At 32.2% G+C, this 24,722-nt stretch overlaps 4 protein-coding genes across 6 annotated transcripts; all 4 read left to right on the top strand.

Moving 5' to 3' along the window:
• The first annotated feature begins 20 nt into the window (after positions 1–20).
• LOC18043117 lies at positions 21–1,993 on the top strand. The gene is made up of 6 exons (XM_006432696.2): positions 21–168; positions 281–410; positions 511–680; positions 779–1,073; positions 1,487–1,653; positions 1,752–1,993. The coding sequence occupies exons 1-6, from the start codon at positions 141–143 to the stop codon at positions 1,904–1,906; spliced, it is 945 nt and encodes a 314-aa protein (XP_006432759.1). The 5' UTR covers positions 21–140; the 3' UTR covers positions 1,907–1,993.
• A 4,105-nt stretch (positions 1,994–6,098) lies between these two features.
• On the top strand, positions 6,099–7,095 carry LOC18043124. The gene is made up of 2 exons (XM_006432695.2): positions 6,099–6,121; positions 6,687–7,095. Exons 1-2 carry the CDS (start codon positions 6,099–6,101, stop codon positions 7,093–7,095), a joined length of 432 nt encoding a protein of 143 aa, XP_006432758.2.
• A 3,960-nt stretch (positions 7,096–11,055) lies between these two features.
• Positions 11,056–13,117, top strand: LOC18042035 (probable inactive serine/threonine-protein kinase fnkC). The gene is made up of 6 exons (XM_006432694.2): positions 11,056–11,160; positions 11,273–11,402; positions 11,503–11,672; positions 11,772–12,066; positions 12,680–12,846; positions 12,919–13,117. The coding sequence occupies exons 1-6, from the start codon at positions 11,133–11,135 to the stop codon at positions 13,065–13,067; spliced, it is 939 nt and encodes a 312-aa protein (XP_006432757.1). The 5' UTR covers positions 11,056–11,132; the 3' UTR covers positions 13,068–13,117.
• Positions 13,118–19,308: 6,191 nt separating this feature from the next.
• LOC18042034 lies at positions 19,309–21,258 on the top strand. 3 transcript variants are annotated; one of them, XM_006432691.2, is made up of 6 exons: positions 19,309–19,429; positions 19,545–19,671; positions 19,768–19,937; positions 20,035–20,329; positions 20,782–20,948; positions 21,048–21,258. In XM_006432691.2, exons 1-6 carry the CDS (start codon positions 19,414–19,416, stop codon positions 21,203–21,205), a joined length of 933 nt encoding a protein of 310 aa, XP_006432754.1. In that variant the 5' UTR covers positions 19,309–19,413; the 3' UTR covers positions 21,206–21,258. The 3 variants fall into 3 exon arrangements, with proteins under 3 accessions (XP_006432754.1, XP_006432755.1, XP_024040206.1); XM_006432692.2 differs by having other exon boundaries at positions 19,542–19,671; XM_024184438.1 differs by having other exon boundaries at positions 19,542–19,671; positions 21,026–21,077.
• Positions 21,259–24,722: the final 3,464 nt, after the last annotated feature.

The following is a 24,722-nucleotide window of genomic DNA, read 5'->3' as shown; positions in this document are numbered from 1 at the left end:
TCCCTTTTAGATATCTTAAAGAAGAAATATTACTCTTGAGAGAATACCCTAGCCCTTGAAGAATCTTATTATAATCAATCTTTCTTCAGTACTAGTTTTAGTACTTGAAGATTTATAATAGTTTGGAGGAATTTGCTGCAATGGAAAATGACTTTGTAGACCAAGTTGGTATGTTCTCTGACTCTTTCCCCACCTCCCCTTCTCTATCTATGTTTAAATATGTGCATTGAAAATTTCTAGCATGTTATTTTCTGATCAATGTTAAAATTACTCTTGACAGCAATTTCGAGATCCATTTCACATGTACCACCGGCACATTTCTTACTCAAAATAGAGGCATTTTCATCTCTTGTGGAGAATGACGTGGAAAATTATAAATCCTTGGAATTTGATGCTGGAGGCTACAAGTGGTGTGGCCCAAAACCTAATTGTACACTATATTCAGATCACCTTATTACTAAATTACATATCATAATCTAATATGTTATTTTGAATTCATGATGGTTTCAGGAAACTTGTTGTCTACCCAAATGGAAATAAAAATGAAAATGTGAAAGACCACATCTCAGTCTACTTGGCTATGGTAGACACAAGTTCACTTGGCCATGGTTGGGAAGTCTATGTGATTTTCCGCCTATTTGTGCTTGATCAGAAGAAAGACGAGTTCTTGATTCTTCAAGGTTAGTTATTACACTCAATAATGTTTATGATTGTTTTGTGCTTAATTATTTAAGTGAGACCTAATCAATGATTTGGGCCGGTCACCTCCATGTGATAGATGCCATGGGTAAACAAAGACGTTTTCATGGATTAAAGCTTGAATGGGGTTTTGATCAATTCATCCCGCTTGAAGAATTTATTAATGCTTCGAATGGATATCTTGTGGGAGATACGTGTGTTTTTGGAGCAGAAGTATTTGTTAAAGAAACGAAAGAATGCACAGGAGAGTGCCTTTCCATGATGAAATTGACATCTGCTTCCAATTATAAGCATGTTTGGAAGATCGAGAACTTTTCAAAGTTAGAGGACAGGTTTTATGAATCAGAAGTATTCGTTGCTGGAGATCAAAAGTGGTATGTATACTTTTTGAAATGGTGTTCAAATCCGGACATTCGGAGTTCATAAAAATCGAATTTAAAATATGATCAAAGTTCTACATTTAATAGCAATTTAAAACTCTAATATATCATAGACTAAATCTAGACCCGAGCATGGCTAACACTTTAGGGTTCATTTGTACGTCTGCAATAGATTTCTGATGCAAAAGAAATTCTTTTGAGTTTTGAATAATGCAACTTGTTAAAAAGATGCATCATGTTAAAACCACTTCTTCAAATGTATAATGTAAAATGAATTGTTAAAATTTGTTTGTTTCTCTATTCACATATATAATCTAAATGCCACATCTAAAAGTTAATGTATTAATAATATGCACAATTAATTGAATGCAGAGACTTATACTTTACCCTTGTTGATTTTTTTTTAGGAAGATACTACTCCTTCCCAAAGGACTGGGAGAAGCTAAAGGCAGTCATATTTCCATGTACTTGGAATTGACTGACTCGTCAACTATAACTGGTGGTTCTAAAATATACGTGCATTTTACACTGCGAATCCGGAATCAATTGCTGTCAAAGCATTATGAAAAAAAAGGTAAATTATTATAAACCCAGACTTTAACAGGTAATTCAGTTCAATAAGTTTTGTAGCTAAATGCAAATAACTCAAGGTTTCTATTGTCGTGTTCGCAGCTGGAGAATGGTTAAATACCTCAAATAAATTTGGGGGTTGGACAAATTTTGTTGAACTCAATTACCTGAACAAGGCAGGAAATGGTTTTCTTGTGAATGATGTGTGTATTGTGGAAGCAGAGATGCCTGTGCTTGGAATTTCCAAAGCCCTGTAATATATATTCTAATAAGCATTGTGACTCTTGCAAGAAAATTGGGATGCCAATTTTTAATTTTATATCTTATAATAAGAGTTGATCTCATTGGACCCACCTCTTTTGGCAAAGAAATTCAGTTGTTGACGCTCGATAATTGGTGGTTAATTGGTTCTTAAGTCTCCACATGGAGATTCCATGCAGCTGCCGTTTTATGGGTTTAGCATGTGATATCTAATCCACTGTTGCTTTTGTCCTCTTTGTGTTTCGCTTTATAGTCGCAACTAGTAAACCCGGTGGTAGACCCACACGTGGGTTAGACCGAACTGTGGCCTGGTCTAGTCCAGAAAAAATCATTTATACCCCTTACTTTTTTAATTAATTTAGTAAAATTAAATCATCCTAAAATGTTGGCATATGCATCTAAATACTTTTCCAAGGATGTTTTAATAAAGTGTCATTCAGGTAAAATGTGTAAATTGGATGCAATTGTAATTGGCAACGAATTTGCCAAATTTAAGAAGAAAGAGATGGGGTCCTCTAAACCAGGATTTGGGAGATCTAAGGTAGGGGTTAGAGTAGAAGACCTAATTTAGTGTCAGCCCATTTTAAAAATAAAATCTTGGGTGTGTTTTACACAATCTTGCACTTCATTATCATCTATGAAAGTATGCCTTTATATAAATAAGAGAAAAAAAACCTTAACTTTCAAATCACATAAAAAAAAATAACAAATACTTAAGTACTGCTCAACCACAATACTTAATTGAACCTAAATTTTGCGAGTTAATTATATAATATTTGGTAGTAGAAAACAAAACAACTAAGATATTGCTTCAACTCGATGAAATATACATTTTCTAGTGGAGGATATTTTTATTCATTTGCATTATAGTTGTTTTCTTTCCCCTTGCCATTCCATTTTTGAAACGAAAGAATCAATATTCCTTGACCAAACCAAACAAATTAAAGAAATCAATACTCCTTTCCCCATTCTATTCCCCTTTTCTTTACCCTTAGCTTTCCATTCCATTCTTGCAACCATCAGTTTCCAAAATTTGATAAATATCAACAGTCACTTTGACTCTTTCTAAAATTTTACTCTTAAATTGTATAAACCCTTAACTTTGATATGCTTCTATATACCATGGTCCCTTTTAGATATTTTAAAGAAAAAAATTACTCTCGAGAGAACTCTAACCCTAGAAAAATCTTATTATAATCAACTTTCTTCGGTACTAGTTTAGGTACTTGAAGAATTATAGTAATTTGGAGGAAATTGTTGCAATGGAAAAACAAGTTGGTATGTTCTTTGAAATGGTGCTTCGGTCCAAACGTCCCTACCAAGTTTGGATTTAAGCTATGATCAGACAGACGTCCAAACTTGAGGATAATTATATCTAATTAGGGTCCAAAAATACACAGGTGTGATATAATTGATGCAAAAGAAATTCTATCATATGAAAATGATTTGTTTGTTAATATCTTTACTCATATCATCTAATTAATTAAATGCCTCATCTAAAAATGAGCCCTTATGCCATGTTTGCTTGGGGGTAGAGGAGTGGGGAGAGGAAAAGAATTTGATTTCTTTTTCACTTTCCACTATTTGGTTGGACCAAATTCAATAAAATTGAATTTCCATTAGATTGAAGAATTTGTATTCCTTATCAATGGGTAAGGATTTCGAATTTCTCATCTATTGGAATACAAAAATTCCATTATTATTCTCTAATAAAAATAATTTTAAATAAGTTAAAATGCAAATAGTTTATATTTATTTTCTTAAATTAAGAGGATAATTTATTTAAAAAAAGAAAAAGCACTAAGGTGAATCACCAGACCGTCACCGAAGACTCGCTGGAGATGCATTTCACTATCAAAACCTGTACCAATGGAATCCTTGTGAGCCGATCTACAACTCTATGGAGTTAGAAATGCTAATATACATTGTTATTTACCTCAAATCTTGTTTAAATATTTGGGAATATTTTAATTCCCATATTTCCAACTATATAGTGTATTTTCTGCAAAATTAACACTTCCAATGAGTAAATCGTCCATTTTTTTTATCATTATTATGTATTTAACACGATAAAAGATGGCGATCAGCATCGATAACGCCGATCAACGGCGGCGTAATTTTTATTTTAAAAAATAAAATTCTCTATTTAACTAGGTAATTTCAACCTGGAAGAGATGTAGAGGGCTTTTTTTTTCTATTATTAATATTTTTTTAATTTTAAAAATGCCATAAAAAATACTATGAAATACATTCATCCAATATAACAACACAACTTAAGTACCTAAATACCTATTTTTTTCCCCCTATCTCTCTCTCAATTTTTTGATATTTTTTCCTTTTTAAAAAAAAAAAGTTACAGACTTTTTTAATTTAATTCCTTGCTCGTTATAATACGTAGATAAATTGCTTAATTATAGTTAGATAGTCATGGAATAATTAACAAATTGTTGAATCATAATCTGTATATTTTCGATAATATTCGAGCAATTAAAAAAATTAATTAAATAAAACCAAACGTAGATCGAGAAGGAATATGAGTATCATAATTACGTAACCATTGAGGTCGAGACTGGTTGTCACCTTGAGAAAAGGTCGCGCAACCATATGTGATGGGTGTAGGCAGAGGCCGAGAGGCGTGCATTTGGCCGTTCCAATATAAGGGTATTTTAGACTTTTCATCACATGTTTTGTATTCGGTGCAAAATTTAAATTCCTCAAAATTTCCTCTTTATATACATATAGAAGCTCACAGAATAAACAGTTGAACACTCAAGACCGAAGCCTGATGGGCAACGAAGATCGAACTTTCTGGCGGCTTGAATCAAAGAATCCATAGATTTTACTTGGGAGAAAAGAAACGTCAAAATATAAGAAAAAAAATATACAAAATAAATAAACATAAAACTAGAAAAAAGAAGTGCATAAATACACTCACAGAGAGAGACTCAGAGAGAGTGAGAGAGAGAGAGAGAGTTCTAGCAAGAGAGAGAATGGTGCTGTGGGAGATCACATTGGGAACAGCGTATTAAAATGTGTCCACAATAACGATGGCTTGTCTTTGCCTATGTATTAATCATCTCTTTGAAAAGTTACTTTGACGGTGGTTCATAAATTGTTATTCATTGTCTGAATTTTCTGTGTGAGTGCCATGCCGTTAGACCATCTCTTAAAATGGAAGTTTTCTTGCTAGATGCACCTATTGTATTCTGCTTGTTTACGTTTGAGTGTGCCCCATCTTGGCTATTCCAATGAAATTATTGCTTCCAATCTAATGAGCTCCATTGAAGTTTAGTTATACAGAGGTCAGCATATGTGTTTGAATACGGCTATAACAAAGTACCAATCTGTATTTTAGCTGTGTTAATTATATAGGAATATGAAGGGAAAAACTTTAGTTTAGTACTTCAACTAGTTCATTGTGCATCCTGTCACTTCTACTTCAGCTTGTACCAATCTGTATTTTAGCTGTGTTAATTATATAGGAATATGAAGGGAAAAACTTTAGTTTAGTATTTCAACTAGTTCGTTGTGCATCCTGTCACTTCTACTTCAGCTTGGATGTAAACTGATGTGAATGGTTCACATTGACTTGATATCATGTGCAATATGAGAGACCACTGAGCTCTTCCCTCAAAGCAATTATTCTTTCCTATCTGACTTAGAATGGCCCTGTGCATTTCATAATAAAATCAGCTTCTAAATCTGTGATCTTATGACATATTGTATAGGCTAGGTTGCTGAATTTTTTATTTAACCAATTATGGAGCAAAGCCAATCCTTAAAAGATTAAGAGAAGTTACTATCAACTCAGTTGATCATTGAATATCTGGAACTGCAACCTGCATTCTCTCGCTCTAGATTGGTGCATAATTTCTATTGCGAAGTTTTGCAAACCTCCAACTAGTTTTGTCTATGTGCCAATTATGGGATTTGAATTAACTTATCTTTTAGATTTGCTATACCAAACTTTTAACGAAATGTTTTTTTGCTGTTTTGGCATTATGTTGAACACTTGATGTCAAAATAACATGTTTGCCAGCTTCGTGTAGTACCTGTAGGTGAAGCAGTCGGAGAGTCTCATATGCATTCCTGTGAACTTATTATCCAATCAAGCTACAATGCTCCGATACCAGAACTAATTTCATTATTATGAGCACATTCTTAAATTGCTGTCTCTCTTTGGGTGATATGAAGATTTTGGAGAAGCACAAGTACTAACGTCCAAAGCTGGAGGTCATAGCTGTACTCTTGTTTAGTTCAAAGAGACTGTTTTGAAATGATAGATTGAAAGTTCTTCTGTGCTTTTCTTTTTAATGAGCCGTTGTATTTTGATGTTTATTAGTAGGACGTTATTAACTTCATGAAAGTAAGTTACCAGGGCACATATCTTTTTTCCAGAATCCTTCTGATCTAGTTGTAATTATTCATGAAAGCCTCTGCATAAAACGGAAATCCTAAATTAATTAATTGTTTCAATACTTTGGACTTTGAATTGATTTAGTATGCCTCATGAAACCAATAATTGCACATCCTCCACTCTTAGAGTCTCAGTGTGATATTGACCACGGTACTGCCTGAGCATTGCATTCTTCCCAATGGTTGGCTCATTGGATTCCATTCTACTGTTTAACTACTGCTGTTATGTCAGTTACTAGCTGGCAAATACTGTTATTTCTACAATTGTTTTGAATAATAACAAATTTATTACTCCTCCAACTTGGAACTGCCATTGTTTTTTGAAGACTGACCTTCATTCTTCATTGATTTTTTCCACAGCCGAGTACGTGCTGCCTTTGATGTTGCTCTCAAGTTTCACAGGAACATACATGAGAGGGACATAGAAGTTGGTAGAAATGTTGGTAACTGGATTCTACGTTGGCTTGACCGAATGAAAGCATCTGCCCAGATACGTGGTCCGCCTGAGAAACTGTCACATGGCTCCAGCATGAGCATGACCAACCATGGAATGAAGTCCTCGAATCCAAAAACTCCTGGAGTCCAAACATCTAAACCAACCTTTTCCACCATTGCCATGATGATGCGGCATCCAAGGCCTGCAGGAACCACAACCCAGTATAGGCATCTTGAGACAAATGGATCTGATCTGTTGAGTTTGCACTACAATAGAAATGGGTTTGATGGAGTGCTGCGAAAGGACATTATGCAGTGGTTGCTGCAAAAGTGAAGGTAGAAGCTTATCAGACACCTGTTCCTTTCTGAAGTTTTAATCGCCAATAATTCAGTTATAATATCTCACTCAAACCGCTCGCATTATTGGACTCCTAAATTTGAAATTCATCCATGCTAGTTATGGACATGTTGCTTGATGCACTAATTACTGGAGGGCTGCGTGCTGCGAAAGCTGGTAAAGATAGGTTTTAGTTGTTCTGCTTCTGTACTCAAAGATAGTAATTGTTCTCTCCGTTTTCAGTGACTAGGTTTTTTGTTTCCGAACCAGTAACTGCATAGTTGCTTCTGGTAATGTTTGTTTGTTTCTTTGTTTGTGATGCACATTCCCCCAGATTGGAAACGGCTGTGGTGATGGCGATCATCTTTCTCTGTACTTGGCTTTGGTAGATTCCACAGTCGAGGTGATTAAAGAATATATATGCAGAGCATACATTGCGAATCATAGATCAAGTGGGGGCGAAACATAAATCTTTTCGAGGTAAAATGTGTGTGTTTACATACAATTAGTATTTGAGGCAAATCCAAATAATATAACGAGAGTGTTCCTTTTACTCTAGCAGAGAATAAAGACTGGTTCCATACACCAAGCGATAACTGTGGCCGGCCAAGATTCATTTCATTGAGTGAGTTAGATGAGCCAGAGACTGGATTTCTAGTGAATGGCGTTTGCGTGGTGGAAGGCTGGAAGTGGAAGCTGAGGTCACTGTGCTTGTAATTTCCGAGCCATTATAACAAGTAATTAATTGTCCTCCAAATGGGTTCTTTTATTGTGTGATGCTGACTGCCTGGCTAATCTAGGAAATTTATTTCTCTTGTGGTTTTCCAAAATAACTCTTACGTTGTTTATTGTTTATGCTGTCCAGCTAACTTTTTAGTGTGATTTTGGTTTTCTATTTCTCTGCATCTCTTTAAGGAGAAATTCATTATATCCCCTACGCTGTAATGCTTCTCTTCTAAGATTTTGATTTTAAAAAAAAATAAGAAAAAAAAAAATGTAGTTGAAACGAAGAAAATTAGGTGCAAGAGAACTAATAATTTCACTTAGAAAATTAAAACAAAGTAGAATAGAATCTTGTTGAATTAATATTGGATAAATTGATAACTCTGATTAAATAATAGTTTTTGTCATTGTAACTTAGAGTCAATATGGTAAATTAATAATTCGATAAATTTTATTAGATAATATATTTTAAAAAATTATTTTTCTATAGGACCCAATTAATACATGTATTAATAATTAATTAATTTAAAGCTAAATATATATGACATGTCTATGATTTTTTTTTTTTTTGTTGTTGTACTGACATAATGCTTTATGCATTTTATCGATCATTATTACTTTTTATACAAGAGAAGTTATTGTTGTATTATATGTGTTGTGGTAAGAGAAATGAGAGAGAGAGAGATCGGTTTAATCTATTACCTCCAAAAAATCTCTTTTGATGAGTCACCATGTAATCGTGATCCAGCCATGCAATCTAACCAAAGAATTATCAAGTGATTGATTCACTCAATCAAGATCAAATCAAAATCCTATCATACAACCTGATAAAATCACTAAATTCTCTAATTATGCTACCACTGTATTTCATAAAAAAATTCAATTATCAACGTGATATTATATCTATAAAGATTAATAATATTCATTAATTTATGGATATATCCAAACTGCCAACCATTTTGTTAATAATCCAGGGAAGCAAGAAAATAAGGCTTTTTGCGGTTGATTAAAGTCCCCGCAAACAAACCATATTTACTAGTAGTGGCGTGGATAATGCTAATTAATTACTAAATTAATTATACTAGCAATACTACCTTAGGATATTTTGTTAAATTCTCTAGTAATACTACCTTAGGATCACTAAATTTTCTAATTATACTAGCTCAGAATCACTTAATTCTCTAATTATGCTAACACTATATTTTATAAAAGTTCATATTATCGATGTGATATTATTTCTATAAAGATAAATTAATATTTATTAATTAATGGATATAGCCAAAGTGCCAACCATTTTGCTAATAATCCAGGGAAGCAATTGATCCACTGCAAACCATATTTACTAGTAGTGGCGTTGATAATGCTAATTAATTACTAGTTCTATTTCTACAATGAGCTATTTTGAATTGCCGAACTCTAATTTCTCAAGTTACGTCAGTCAAATTTCCTCGCGAAATCATCAAATCTCACAAAAAACCTCTGTTCTTGGACTGAGGCAATGGCGTTTCCTGTGTATAGTAGGAGCTTTAGTTTTTTATTTGAAAGAAATAATGAAGAAAAAACATGTCCTTATCAGTACCACCAACTCAATTTGCAAATTAAAAAAAAGAAAAAAAAAATTAATCGAAAACATAGCAAGCCAATATGAATTCTTTTCATCTCGGCCTGCTCAAAAACAGAGCAAGATAAAGCTTAAATAATAATGTGAAAGCTCAAAAACAGAGCAAGATGAATCTTTTCAATAATGTGAAAGTAAATAAAACAATAAGGTGAAGAGTTATGAATTTTCCTAATGCTTGCGTAAACAATCACGACCGAGGAAAACTTTCCAGAAATAAGAACAGAAATTTTAATGCAACCTACAATGAGATGATAGAACGAGTTGTCATTCACATATTGCTTATTCATCAATCTTTTCACCTTTGGTTAAAGTCGGGAGGTAACACTCAATTTATGCAGGAACCAACAAACAAAAGATGCATTTTTTGGTAGTATGAAGACAATTGAACCAGCGAGCGTGATGCGCCCCCCACCCCCCAAAAAAAAAAAGAAGAAGAGAATTGGTGACCCAGGTCATATGACTGTAGTATGCTCGGTAGTATCATTTTTTATAAATTTCTGAGACTTTGTTTTGGGGTTGTGGTTATAAGCTTTCGGGTCCCACGTCACATGATTTTCGGCCAAGCAGAATTTAGTTTCCCTCCCTTTTGTCAGTCAATTTGTTTCAGAAATTTTGATGGTGATCAAATCAAAATTGATGCTTCTATTCATGTATCCGTGCAATAAGTGAGCTAGTGATAATCGTGGCTCTGTTTTGGACTTGAATACCTTTGAAGAGCTAGCTAGCGGTCTTGTAGTTGTTTAACATTATATGCGAGGGAGGAAGGTTATGTTCTTTTGTGGTATCACTGCTCCATTAACACTTTGCCCATGTTTGAGTATCATATTGGCATTTTTACGTTGATTAACTAATTAACATAATTATATATCATCTAAGCTGCTATGCACAACGCTATGGTTGGATCTAATTAGGATTCAATAATATCGTATTTTTCAATATTAACTTGGGGATATTCTGTTCGATCTAGACTTACTTTGGCTTTGAGTCAGCTTCTTGTTATTTCTAATCAATCGGTGTTAATTAAAAATTACTTAAATGTATAGCCATTGCAAGATACACTTCACTACCACCGGCTCATTACATTTGATAATCGAAAATATTTTATAATATTTGATAGTAAATTGCAATGATAGTACCAAATCGGGCCTAAATTTTGGAAGCTAATTTTATAATATTTGATAATAGAAAATAGAACAACTAAAATATTGCTTCAGCTCGTTGAAATACACATTTTTTGAGTGGAGGGTACATATTTTTGTTCATTTGTATTGTAGTTGTTTTCTTGCCCCTTACCATCCATTCTTGCAACCAAGCAAAGAAATCAAAATTCCTTGACCAAACCAAACAAATTAAAGAATCAATATCCCTTCTCCCCATTGCATTCCTCTTTCCATTCCATTCTTGCGACTATCAGTTTCCAAAACTTGGCGAATATCAATAGTTATTCTGACTCTTTCTGAAAATTTAATGTTGAATTGTATAAACCCTCAGCCTTGGTGCTTTATATATACCATGGTCCCTTCTAGATATTTTAAAGAACAAATACTACTCTTGAGAGAAAACTCTAACCCTTGAAAAAATCTTATTATAATCGAATCGTCCCTTGAAAAAATCTTATTATAATCGAATCGTTCTTCAATAGTAGTTTTAGTACCTGAAGAAATGCAGTAGTTTGGAGGAATTCGTTGCAATGGAAAATGACTTCGCAGACCAAGTTGGTATGTTCTCTGACTCTTTCCCCAGCTCCCCTTCTCTATGTATGTTTATATATGTGCATTGAACATTTCTAGCCTGTTATTTTACGATCAGTGTTAAAATTACTCTTGACAGCAATTTCAAGATCCATTTCAAATGTACCACCGGCACATTTCTTACTCAAAATAGAGACATTTTCATCTCTTGTGGAGAATAATGTGGAAAATTGTGAATCTTTGGAATTTGATGCTGGAGGCTACAAGTGGTGTGGCCCAAAACCTAATTGTACACTATATTCAGATTACCTTATTACTAAATTACATATCATAATCTAATATGTTATTTTGAATTCATGATGGTTTCAGGAAACTTGTTGTCTACCCAAATGGAAATAAAAACAAAAACGTGAAAGATCACATCTCACTCTACTTGGCTATGGTAGACACAAGTTCACTTGGCCTTGGTTGGGAAGTCTATGTGATTTTCCGCCTATTTGTGCTTGATCAGAACAAAGACGAGTTCTTGATTCTTCAAGGTTGATTATCACACTAAAAAATGTCTATGATTGTTTTGTTTTTAATTATTTAAGTGAAACCTAATCGATGATTTGGGCCGAGTCACCTTCATGTGATAGATGCCATGGGAAAAGAAAGGCGTTTTCATGTACTGAAGCTTGAATGGGGTTTTGATCAATTCATTCCGCTTGAAGAATTTAACGATGCTTCGAATGGATATCTTGTGGGAGATACGTGTGTTTTTGGGGCAGAAGTATTGGTTAAAGAAAGGAACAAATGCAAAGGAGAGTGCCTCTTCCTAGCGAAATTGACATCTGCTTCCAATTATAAGCATGTTTGGAAGATCGAGAACTTTTCAAAGTTAGAGGCAAAGCTTTACGAATCAGAAGTATTCGTTGCTGGAAACCAAAAGTGGTATGTATACTTTATGAAATGGTGTTCAAGTACGGACGTTTGGAGTTTATAGAATTCGGAATTAAAATAGAGTGATGATACAGCCACAAACTCTTGTACAAATTTATTTTGTACAAACTAATGTGGCATCAATTCATTGGTTGAATGAAAATACAAAATAATAAAAATAAATTATGTGGGCCAAGAGATATTTAATTTAACCAATTTTATCATGCCACATTAGTTTGTACAAAATAAGTTTGTACAAGAATTTGTGGCTATAACATTACTCATTAAAATATGATCAAAGTTGTACATTTAACAGCAGTTTACAACTCTAATATATCATAGACTAAGTCTAGACCTAAGCATGACTAATATTTAGGGTTCATTTGTACATGTGCAATATATTTCTGATGCAAGAGAAATTCTTTTTGAGTTTTGGATAATACAACTTGTTAAAAAGATGCATCATGTTAAAACCACTTCTTCGAATGCATAATGTAAAATGAATTGCTTAACAAATTTATTTGTTTCTCTATTCATGTATATAATTAATGTAAATGCCACATCTGAAAGTTAATGTTTAATTGAATCCAGAGACTTAAACTTTACCCTTGTTGATTTTTCTCAGGAAGATAAAACTCTATCCCAAAGGACAGGGAGTAGGTAGGGGCAGTCATATTTCAGTGTACTTGGCATTGGCTGACTTGTCAACTATAACTCGTGATTCTAAAATATACGTGCATTTTACCTTGCGAATCCGGGATCAAGTGTTGTCAAAGCATAATGAAAAAAAAGGTAAATTATTAGAAACCCAAACTTTAACAGGTAAATACAAATAACATCAGGTTTCTGTTGTTGTTCTTGCAGCTAGTACATGGCTCAGTACTTCAAGCGAAGATTGGGGTTGGTCAACATTTGTTGAACTCAGTTACTTTAACAAGGCAGAAAATGGTTTTCTTATGAATGATGTGTGCATTGTGGAAGCAGAGGTGCTAAGAATTTCCAAAGCCCTGTAATATCTAACTAATAAGCATTGTAACTCTTGCAAGAAAATTGGGATGCCAATTTTTTTATTTTATTTCTTATAATAAGAGTTAATCTCATTGTACCCATACCTTTTGGCAAAGAAATCCAGTTACTGACACTTGATAATATTGGTTATTAAGTCTTCACATGGAGATGCCTTCTTATGGGTTTAGCATGTGATATCTAATCCACTGTTGCTTCTGTCCTCTTTATATTTTGCTTTATAGTCGCAATAAGTAAACTTGACTATGGCTTTGGTATTACAGGCTTTTTATCATATAAATGTGAAATAAAATCAATTTAATTTTCAAATAACATCAAAAAATATTTATCAATTACTAAAATACTACTCAACCATAATACTAAATCGGGACTAAATTTTGGAAGCTAATTATATAATATTTTATAATAGAAAACAGAACAACTAAAATATTGCTTCAACTCGTTGAAATATACGTTTTCTAGTGGAGGATATTTTTGTTCATTTGTATTATGAATAATGATATTGCCACAAACTCTTGTACAAATTTATTTTGTACAAACTGATGTGGCATTAATTTATTGGTTGAATTAAATATCTCTTAACCCACATGATTTATTTCTATTATTTTATATTGTCATTCAATCAATAAATTAATGACACATCAGTTTGCACAAAATAAGTTTGTATAAAAGTTTATGATTGTATCATCACTCTTGTATTATAGTTGTTTTCTTTCCCTGACCATTCCATTCTTATAACCAAACGAAAGAATCAATATTCCTTGACCAAACCATCAATATTCCTTGACCAAACCAAACGAATTAAAAAATTCAATATTCCTTTCCCTATTCTATTCCCCTTTCCTTACCTTTAGCTTTCCTTTCCATTCTTGCAACCATCAGTTTCCAAAATTCGGTGTATATCAGTAGTCATTCTAGCTCTTTCTAAAAATTTATTCTTGAATTGTATAAACCCTTAACCTTGATATGATTTATATATACCATGGTCACTTTTAGATATTTTAAAGGAAAAATATTGCTCTTGAGAGAACTCTAACCCTTGGAAAATCTTATTATAATCAATCTTTCTTCAATACTAGTTTTGGCACTTGAAGAATTATAGTAATTTGGATGAATTTGTTGCAATGGAAAAACAAGTTGGTATGTTCTTTGAAATGGTGCTCCGGTCCGAACGTCCTTACCAAGTTTGGATTTAAACTATGAAAATGCAAAAAGTAATTAGCAGGTGCATGAATTAATGCAATAGTAATTTAACCACTATAAGCTTATTTATAGCTATATACAAATAACTTTAAGGCTTCCTATTATTGTTGTTTCATGCAGCAAGAACATGGTTCAGGTCCTCAATTGAAGATTCGGATTGGCCAAGATTTTCTGAACTCAGTTACGTAGACGAGGCAGGCAATGGGTTTTCTTGTGAATGATGTGTGCATTGTGTGTGCCTGGGATTTCCAAAGCAATGTGGTAATATAACGAATGAGCATCTTTACTTGCAAGAAAATTGGGATGCCAGTTTTTATTTGTAATTTCGTATAATAAGAATTAATTTCATTGTACCTACAGATAGTTTTCGTGAAAGAAATTCAGTTGCTGACACTCTCACTGTGGTTTGGTTTTCAAGCCTCTACATGGCGATTAGATGGGTTCAGTTTGTGATGTCTAGTTCAATGTTGATATAATTGTCTCTGCATTTTGCTTTATCTCTCTTTAATATATCTTTTGAAAAAACAAGGGAGGCAAAAAATTTTCACACCCTTTAAGACATGTTTATGGGTCGTGCATCACAAAGTACTTTAAGAATTAAAAAGTGTGTTGCTAAATGCACGACTGGTTGATATGCTTTATTGGTTATAAATACCCATCAATCAAATACGTCAAAAAATTGAGAGATGAAATAGTGAGCACGTGAAGAAATTTTGTTAATTATGCTCTCATTGACTTACTTATTAGAATTTTTTAATCCTTTTAACTTCATTCTATTTATATTATCTGTACGTATACATAATCTGAATACTTCCCAATTTGATCTACAACAAATTGGGAGTTTATGAAATTGCGACGCATTCCGATTACGTACAACCTTTTTATAGGAGCATTACTGAACACATTCAAGCTATACTCCCACTAAACAATGGGAAAAAACTGAAAAGAGATTAATGAGGTGTATTTAAAAGATCTCTTTCACTAAAGAGTGGCCATCATTAACAAACAAAAAACCCAACAGTTGAGACGAGGCCAGGAGAAAACTGAAAAAAGAAGTAGAATTTTCTTCTTTTTATTATTATTGTTTTTTAAAAAATTTTAATATGCTAAAAAAAAACACTACGAAATACATTCATTCAATATAACAACACAACTTTAAGTACCTAAAAGACCTATTTTTGTCCCTCTCTCTCTCTCTCTCTCAATGTTTTGTTAGTTCTCTTTAAAAAAAAAAAATAAGTTACACACTTTTTTTTAATTTAATATTTTGTTCGTTATAATACATAAATAAATCACTTAATTATAGTTAGATAATCATGGAATAATTAACAAATTATTTAATCATAATTCGTATAAATTCGATAATGTTTTGAGCAATTTAAAAATTAATTAAATAAAATCAAATATAGATCGAAAATGAATACGAGTATCATAATTATGTAACCATTGAGGTCGAGACTAGTTGTCACCATGAGAAAAGGGCGCGCAACAATATGCGTCTATGGCCGTCCCAATAGAAGGGCATTTTAGACTTTTCATTACATATTTGTCATGTTTATGGAATTTTAATTTCGTCGATGGCATATTCTGTGCAAATTAATTTCCTTAAAATTTCCTCTTTATATACACATAAAAGCTGACACGATGGACAGTTGAACCCTCAAGACCGAAGCGGGATGGGTAACCAGGATCGAAATTTCCGGCGGCTTGAATAAAAGAATCCATAGATTTTACTTGGGAGAAAAGAAACATCAAAATATTATTAAAAAATATACAAAATATGCCATTAAAAAAATACTATAAAATACATTCATTCAATATAACAACACAACCTAAGTACCCAAATACCTATTTTTTCCCTCTATCTCTCTCTCAATTTTTTGTTAGTTTTTCTTTTTTATAAAAAAAAGTTACACACTTTTTTAATTTAATTTTTTGCTCGGTATAATACATAGATAAATTGCTTAATTATAGTTAGATAGTCATGGAATAATTAACAAATTATTGAATCATAATCTGTATATTTTCGATAATATTCAAGCAATTAAAAAATTGATTAAATAAAACCAAATGTAGATCGAGAATGAATATGATTACCATAATTATGTAACCATTGAGGTCGAGACTGGTTGTCAGCTTGAGAAAATGTCGCTCAACCATATGTAATGGGTGTAGCAAAGGCGTGTCTGCGTGTCCATGGCCGTTCCAGTGTAAGGGCATTTTAGACTTTCCCTCACATGTTTTGTCATGTTTATGGAATTTTAATTTCATTGGTGGCATATTCGGGGCAAAATTAAATTCCTCAAAATTTCCTCTTTATGCACCTATAAAAGCTGACACGATGCCTTTCAAAAACCAAAAAAAAAAAAAAAAAAAACTGACACGATGAACAGTTGAACACTTGAGACCGAAGCGTGATGGGTAACCAAGATCGAAATTTCTGGTTTTGGTGGTGGTGATAATGATATGTATGATACTGCGTGGGTTATTCGGAATTTGGTTATTGATGCTTGCTAAATATCTAATGTATGAAAGCAGACGAGAGTAATGGAGTTTTGTTGTGGCTAGGAATTGATTTCTTGGAGTAATAATGTGGCTTACCACTAGCTTGGCTAGACAGAGAACGGCTTATTAGCAAAGGCAACGGACAGAATGAGCCAAAATTTTAGGTTTTCTAAGAATAGGGAGAGGGTGAAGTAAATAAAATTACAAATTTGTAAAAGATCCTGAAAACCTAATTTCAAATGTTTATCCAGATGTCAGTGTTGTTGTCTACTCATATTATATATTTTTAGCAGTCCAACATAACGATTTTTAGTAATTTTTATACTCAGCTAAAAATTATGAAATTAAACATACAGTAAGTAGACATAATAAGGAAAATTGGCGAAGTCAGACATGCTGCTGAAAATCAGAATTTTCTAACACAATTGTTCTAATTTCGAAAATTCACAACAAATTGATTAGTTGGAATTTCATTGCACAAAATACATCATTGAAAACCTTGAGATGTCTACTTTAATTTTATGGTGCAGAAATTAAATCAAAAATAAAGGAAAAATAGTAACCAAATCACAATGCTCATGCCTCATAATGCCTGACTGGTCATTCATGATAAAAAGAACAATACATGCATTCATCATCAAATACATAAGATCGTATTAGAGAGCATGAATTAAAGAAGGATAAATACCTCAAAACTTCTTTCAAACATGCATAAAAGAAGACCTTGGAATTCATTTTTTTAATACATTTTTATTTGGTTGAAGAATTTTAAATCATAGGGAGATAGGAAGAGTTTAAGTTTTATAAAAATAAATGCTTTTATAAAAATACATTATACGATAGATAGATAATCCCTCATAATTTATTTTAAAAAAATAAATAAAAAGAATTATACCTTATCTCAAATAATGCTAATTAAAATAAATTTGCAACAAAAGATAAACAATTAAATAGATAAGCATAATTAAATTCAAACAAATAATTAGAGATGGGTGTTACATTGGGAGTGGCCAAAATTTGTTAAACTCGGTTACTTGAACAATGCTAGCAATGGTTTTCTTGTGAATGATGTGTGCATTGTGGAAACAGAGGTACCTGTGCTCGGAACTTCCAAAGCCCTGTAATATATACTCTAATTAGCATTGTTACTCTTGCAAGAAAATTGGAATGCCAATTTTTAATTTTATTTCTTATAATAAAAGTTAATCTCATCGTACCCATATATTCTGGTAAAGAAATTCTTATGCTGACATTCAATAATTGGCGGTTAATTGTTTGTTAAGTCTCCGCATGGAGACTAGATGGGATGCCTTCTTATGGATTAAGCCTGTGATATCTAATTCATTGTTGTATTTCTCTCTCTATATTTTGCCTTATAGTTGCGCTAGGTAAGGTATTATGGGTTTTTTATCTTACAAGTGTAAAATAAAGTTAACCTATCTTTCAAATCACATCAATAAATGTTTACTAAATACTTAAGTGCTGCTTAACCACAATAGCAAATCGGGCCAAAATTTGGAAATTAATTATATAACATTTGATAATAAAAAACAGAACAATTAAAATATTGATTCAACTCGTTGATATATACATTTTTTTTATTGGAGGGTATTTTTGTTCACTTGTATTGTAGTTGTTTTCTTTCCCATTACCATTCCATTCTTACAACCAAGCAAAGAAATCAATATTCCTTAACCAAACCAAACAAATTAAAGAAATCAATATTCCATTACCCTTTCCATTCCATTCTTGCAACTATCAGTTTCCAAATTTTGGTGAATGTCAATAGTCATTCTGACACTTTCTGAAAATTTAATGTTACCATTCCATTCTTGCAACTATCAATTTCCAAATTTTGGTGAATGTCAATAGTCATTCTGATACTTTCTGAAAATTTACCCTTTCCATTCCATTCTTGTAACTATCAGTTTCCAAATTTTGGTGAATGTCAATAATCATTTTGACACTTTCTTTCCCATTACCATTACATTCTTGATACCAAACAAAGAAATCAATATTCCTTTGCCCTTTCCATTCCATTCTTGCAACTATCAGTTTCCAAATTTTGGTGAATGTCAATAGTTATTCTAACACTTTTTGAAAATTTAATGTTACCATTCCATTCTTGCAACTATCAATTTCCAAATTTTGGTGAATATCAATAGTCATTCTGATACTTTCTGAAAATTTACCCTTTCCATTCCATTCTTGTAACTATCAGTTTCCAAATTTTGGTGAATGTCAATAGTCATTTTGACACTTTCTTTCCCATTACCATTCCATTCTTGCAACCAAACAAAGAAATCAATATTCCTTAACCAAACCAAACAAATTAAAGAAATCAATATTCCTTTACCCTTTCCATTCCTTTCTTGCAACTATCAGTTTCCAAATTTTGGTGAATGTCAATAGTCATTCTGACACTTTCTGAAAATTTAATGTTGAATTGTATAAACCCTCTACCTTGATGCTTTATATATACCATGGTCCTTTTTAGATATTTTAAAGAAGAAAGGTTACTCTTGAGATAACTCTAACCCTTAAAAAATCTTATTATAATCAATCTTTCTTCTATACTCTTTTTAGTACTTGACGAGTTATAGTAGTTTGAAGGAATTTGTTGCAATGGAAAATCAAGTTGGTACGTTATCAGGCTCTTTCCCCAGCTCCCTTTCTCTATGTATGTTTATATATGTAAATCGAACACTTTTAGCTTGTTATTTTCTTATCAGTGTTAAAATGACTCTTGACAGCAGTTTCAAGATCCATTTCACATGTACCACCGGCTCATTTCCTACTCAAAATACAGACATTTTCGTCCCTTCTAGAAAATAATGTGGAAAGTTATGAATCTTCGGAATTTAATGTTGGAAGCCACAAATGGTATGGCCTAAAACTTAGTACACTAATATTAAGATTACATTATTACTTAATTATATATCATAATCTAATATGTTATTTAATTCATGAGGGTTTCAGGAAACTTGTTGTGTACCCAAATGGAAATAAAAAAAAAAAGGTGAAAGATCACATCTCAGTCTACTTGGCAATGGCAGACTCAAGTTCTTTTGGTTCCGGTTGGGAAGTCTTTGTGATTTTTCGCCTGTTTGTGCATGATCAGAACGAAGACACGTACTTGATTCCTCAAGGTTGATTATTAAACTCAAGAATATTTATGATCATTTTGTTCTTAATTATTTAACTGAGAGCTAATCAATGATTTGACGTTACTTCATCATGTGGTAGATGCAATGGGAAATGAAAGACGTTTTCATGGGTTGAAGCTTGAATGGGGTTTTGATCAATTCATCCCGCTTAAAGAATTTAACGATGCTTCAAATGGATATCTTGTGGGAGATACATGTATTTTTGGAGCAGAAGTCTTTGTTAAAGAAAGGAACATAGTCAAAGGAGAGTGTCTTTCCATGAAGAAATTCACATCTGCTTCCCCTTATAAGTATGTTTGGAAGATCAAGAACTTTTCAAACTTGGAGGCAAAGTCTTACGAATCAGAAGTATTCGTTGCTGGAGATCAAAAGTGGTACATATACTTTCTGAATTGCTGTTCAAGTACAGACGTTCGAGAGTTTTTAAAATTCGGATTTGAACTATGACAAGTTGTACTTTTAACAACGATTTACAACTCTAATGTATCATAGACTAAATCTAGACATTTGTACCTGAGCATGACTAATACTTAGGGTTCATTTGTACATGCGCGATATATTTCTGATGCCGATGCATGCAAAAGAAATTCTTTTGAGTAGTTTTGAATAATACAACTTGTTAAAATAATGCATCATGTTCAAACCACTTCTTCAAATGTGTAATGTAAAATGATTTGCACAAATTTTTTTATTTATCTATTCATATATATAATCTAAACATCACATCTGAAAGTTAATGTTTTGATAATTTGTTAAATGGAACCTCTTAGTAAATATGTACAATTGAATGCCGAGACTTAAACTTTACCCTTCTTGATTTTTTCAGGAAGATACAACTCTATCCCAAGGGACACAGAGTAGCTAGTGGCAGTCATATTTCTATGTACTTGGAATTGGCTGACTTGTCAACTATAACTCGTGGTTTTAAAATATACGTGCATTTCACACTGCGAATCCGGAATCAAGTTCAATCAATACATAATCACTATAAAAGTAAGTTATTATTAACCCAAATTTACAGGTATTGAAGTTCATCAATAAGGGTTGTAGCTAAGTACATATATCTTCAGGTTTCTATTGTTGTTCTTGCAGCTGCTAGTGATTGGTTCAGGACCTCAATCGATAATTGGGGTTGGCACAAGTTTATTGAACTCAGTTACTTGAACAAGGCAGGCAATGGTTTTCTTGTGAATGATGTCTGCATTGTCGAAGCCGAGGTATCAGTGCTTGGAATTTCCGAAGCCCTGTAATATATACTATAATGAGCATTGTTATCCTTGCAAGAAACTTGGGATGCTAATTTTTTAATTTTATTTCTTATAATAAGAGTTAATCTCATTGTACCCATATATTCTGGTAAAGAAATTCTTATGCTGACATTCAATAATTGGTGGTTAATTGTTTGTTAAGTCTCCACATGGAGATTACGTGGGGGATGCATTCTTATAGGTTTAGTTTGTGATATCTAATTCATTGTTGTTTTTTCTCTCTCTATATTTTGCCTTATAGTCATGATAGGTACGGTATTATAGATTTTTCATCATACAATTGTAAAATAAAATCAATTTAACATTCAAACCATATGAACAAGTGTTTACCAGGCTTAGGCTTACTGGCTTACAATGTCAAACCATGCCTAAATTTGAAATTAATTATATAATATTTGATAATAAAGAATAGAACAATTAAAATATTGCTTCAACTCGTTGAAATATATGTATATATTTTTTTAGTGGAGGGTATTTTTGTTCATTTGTATTGTAGTTGTTTTCTTTCCCCTTACCATTCCATTCTTGCAATCAAGCAAAGAAATCAATATTCCTTGACCAAACCAAACAAAATAAAGAAACTAATATTCCTTTCCCCATTCCATTACCTTGTCCTTTGCCCTTTCCATTCCATTCTTGCAACCATCAGTTTCCGAAACTTTGTGAATATCAATAGTCATTCTAACTCTTTCTAAAAATTTAATGTTTAATAGTACAGACCCTCAACCTTGATGCTTTGTATATACCATGGTCTCTTTTAGATATCTTAAAGAAGAAATATTACTCTTCAGAGAATACTCTAACCCTCGAAAAATCTAATTGTAATCAATCTTCTTCAGTACTAGTTTTAGTACTTGAGGAATTCTAGTAATTAGGAGGAATTTGTAGCAATGGAAAATGACTTTGTAGGCTAAGTTGGCATGTTCTCTGACTCTTTCCCCAGCTCCTCTTCTCTATGTATGTTTACATATATATGTGCATTGAACATTTTTTGCCTGTTGTTTTCTGACCAGTGTTAAAATTACTCTTGACAGCAATTTCAAGATCCATTTCACATGTTCTTTGAAATGGTGCTCCGGTCCAAACGTCCTTACCAAGTTTGGATTTAAACTATGATCAGAAAGACGTCCAAACCTAAGGATAATTATATTTAATTAGGATTCAAAAATATACACGTGTGATATAGTTGATACAAAAGAAATTCTATCATATGAAAATGATTTTTTTGTTAATATCCTTACTCATATCATCTAATTAAATGCCTCATCCTGGAAATTAGCCTTTAGTTGATTTTTTCAGGAGGATACAGCTCCATCCCAAGGTAATCAAAAGTGGAACCAGCAGTCATTTTTCTTTGCTCTTGGCATTGGTTGATTCCTCAACTATAACTCATGGTTTTAAAATATACGTGCATTTTACGCTGCGAATCTGGGATCAAGTGCAGGGAAAGCATGAAAATGCGGAAAAGTAATTAAATTAATGTATCTTTCATTGCTGTTGTGAGATATGTCTATCCATCCACCTCTTGATTAAAATAATGTATCTTTCACACTAATACTTTAGCAAGTGAGTTATGAAGGCAGCTACATGATATCTGACGTATGTATTTATCACACCCTTTAAGACATGTTTATGAGTTCTGCATCACAAAGTACTTTAAGAATCAAAAAGTGTGTTGCTAAATGCACGACTGGTTGATATACTTTTATTGGTTATAAATACCCATCAATCAAATATATCAAAAAATTGAGAATAAAATAGTAAGCACATGAAGAAATTTTGTTAATTATTCTCTTATTGACTTACTTATTAGAAATTTTAACCCTTTTAACTTCATTCTATTTATATTATCTGTACGTATACATAATCTGAATACTTCCCAATTTGATCTACAACAAATTGGGAGTTTATGAATTTGCAACGCATTCCGATTATGTACAAATTTTTTATAAGAGTATTATTGAACACATTCAAGCTATACTCCCACTAAAGAGTGGGGAAAAAACTGAAAAGGGATGAATGAGGTGTATTTAAAAGATCTCTTTCACTAAAGAGTGGCCATCATTAACAAACAAAAAACCCAACAGTTGAGACGAGGCTAGGAGAAAACTGAAAAAAGAAGTAGAATTTTCTTCTTTTTATTATTATTGTTTTTTAAAAATTTTTAATATGCTAAAAAAAAACACTACGAAATACATTCATTCAATATAACAACACAACTTTAAGTACCTAAAAGACCTATTTTTGTCCCTCTCTCTCTCTCTCTCAATGTTTTGTTAGTTCTCTTTAAAAAAAAAAAAATAAGTTACACACTTTTTTTTAATTTAATATTTTGTTCGTTATAATACATAAATAAATCACTTAATTATAGTTAGATAATCATGGAATAATTAACAAATTATTTAATCAGAATTCGTATATATTCGATAATGTTTTGAGCAATTTAAAAATTAATTAAATAAAATCAAATATAGATCGAAAATGAATACGAGTATCATAATTATGTAACCATTGAGGTCGAGACTAGTTGTCACCATGAGAAAAGGGCGCGCAACAATATGCGTCTATGGCCGTTCCAATAGAAGGGCATTTTAGACTTTTCATTACATATTTGTCATGTTTATGGAATTTTAATTTCGTCGATGGCATATTCTGTGCAAATTAAATTCCTTAAAATTTCCTCTTTATATACATATAAAAGCTGACACGATGGACAGTTGAACCCTCAAGACCGAAGCGGGATGGGTAACCAGGATCGAAATTTCCGGCGGCTTGAATAAAAGAATCCATAGATTTTACTTGGGAGAAAAGAAACATCAAAATATTATTAAAAAATATACAAAATATGCCATTAAAAAAATACTATAAAATACATTCATTCAATATAACAACACAACCTAAGTACCCAAATACCTATTTTTTCCCTCTATCTCTCTCTCAATTTTTTGTTAGTTTTTCTTTTTTATAAAAAAAAGTTACACACTTTTTTAATTTAATTTTTTGCTCGGTATAATACATAGATAAATTGCTTAATTATAGTTAGATAGTCATGGAATAATTAACAAATTATTGAATCATAATCTGTATATTTTCGATAATATTCAAGCAATTAAAAAAAAAAAAGAGTAAAAAATATCTAATGTATGAAAGCAGACGAGAGTAATGGAGTTTTGTTGTGGCTAGGAATTGATTTCTTGGAGTAATAATGTGGCTTACCACTAGCTTGGCTAGACAGAGAACGGCTTATTAGCAAAGGCAACGGACAGAAGGAGCCAAAATTTTAGGTTTTCTAAGAATAGGGAGAGGGTGAAGTAAATAAAATTACAAATTTGTAAAAGATCCTGAAAACCTAATTTCAAATGTTTATCCAGATGTCAGTGTTGTTGTCTACTCATATTATATATTTTTAGCAGTCCAACATAACGATTTTTAGTAATTTTTATACTCAACTAAAAATTATGAAATTAAACATACAGTAAGTAGACATAATAAGGAAAAT

Source organism: Citrus clementina, unplaced genomic scaffold (genome assembly GCF_000493195.1).
Source record: "Citrus clementina cultivar Clemenules unplaced genomic scaffold, Citrus_clementina_v1.0 scaffold_5, whole genome shotgun sequence".
Taxonomy (NCBI): Eukaryota; Viridiplantae; Streptophyta; class Magnoliopsida; order Sapindales; family Rutaceae; genus Citrus; species Citrus x clementina.
This window is presented reverse-complemented; position numbering and strand designations above follow the sequence as displayed.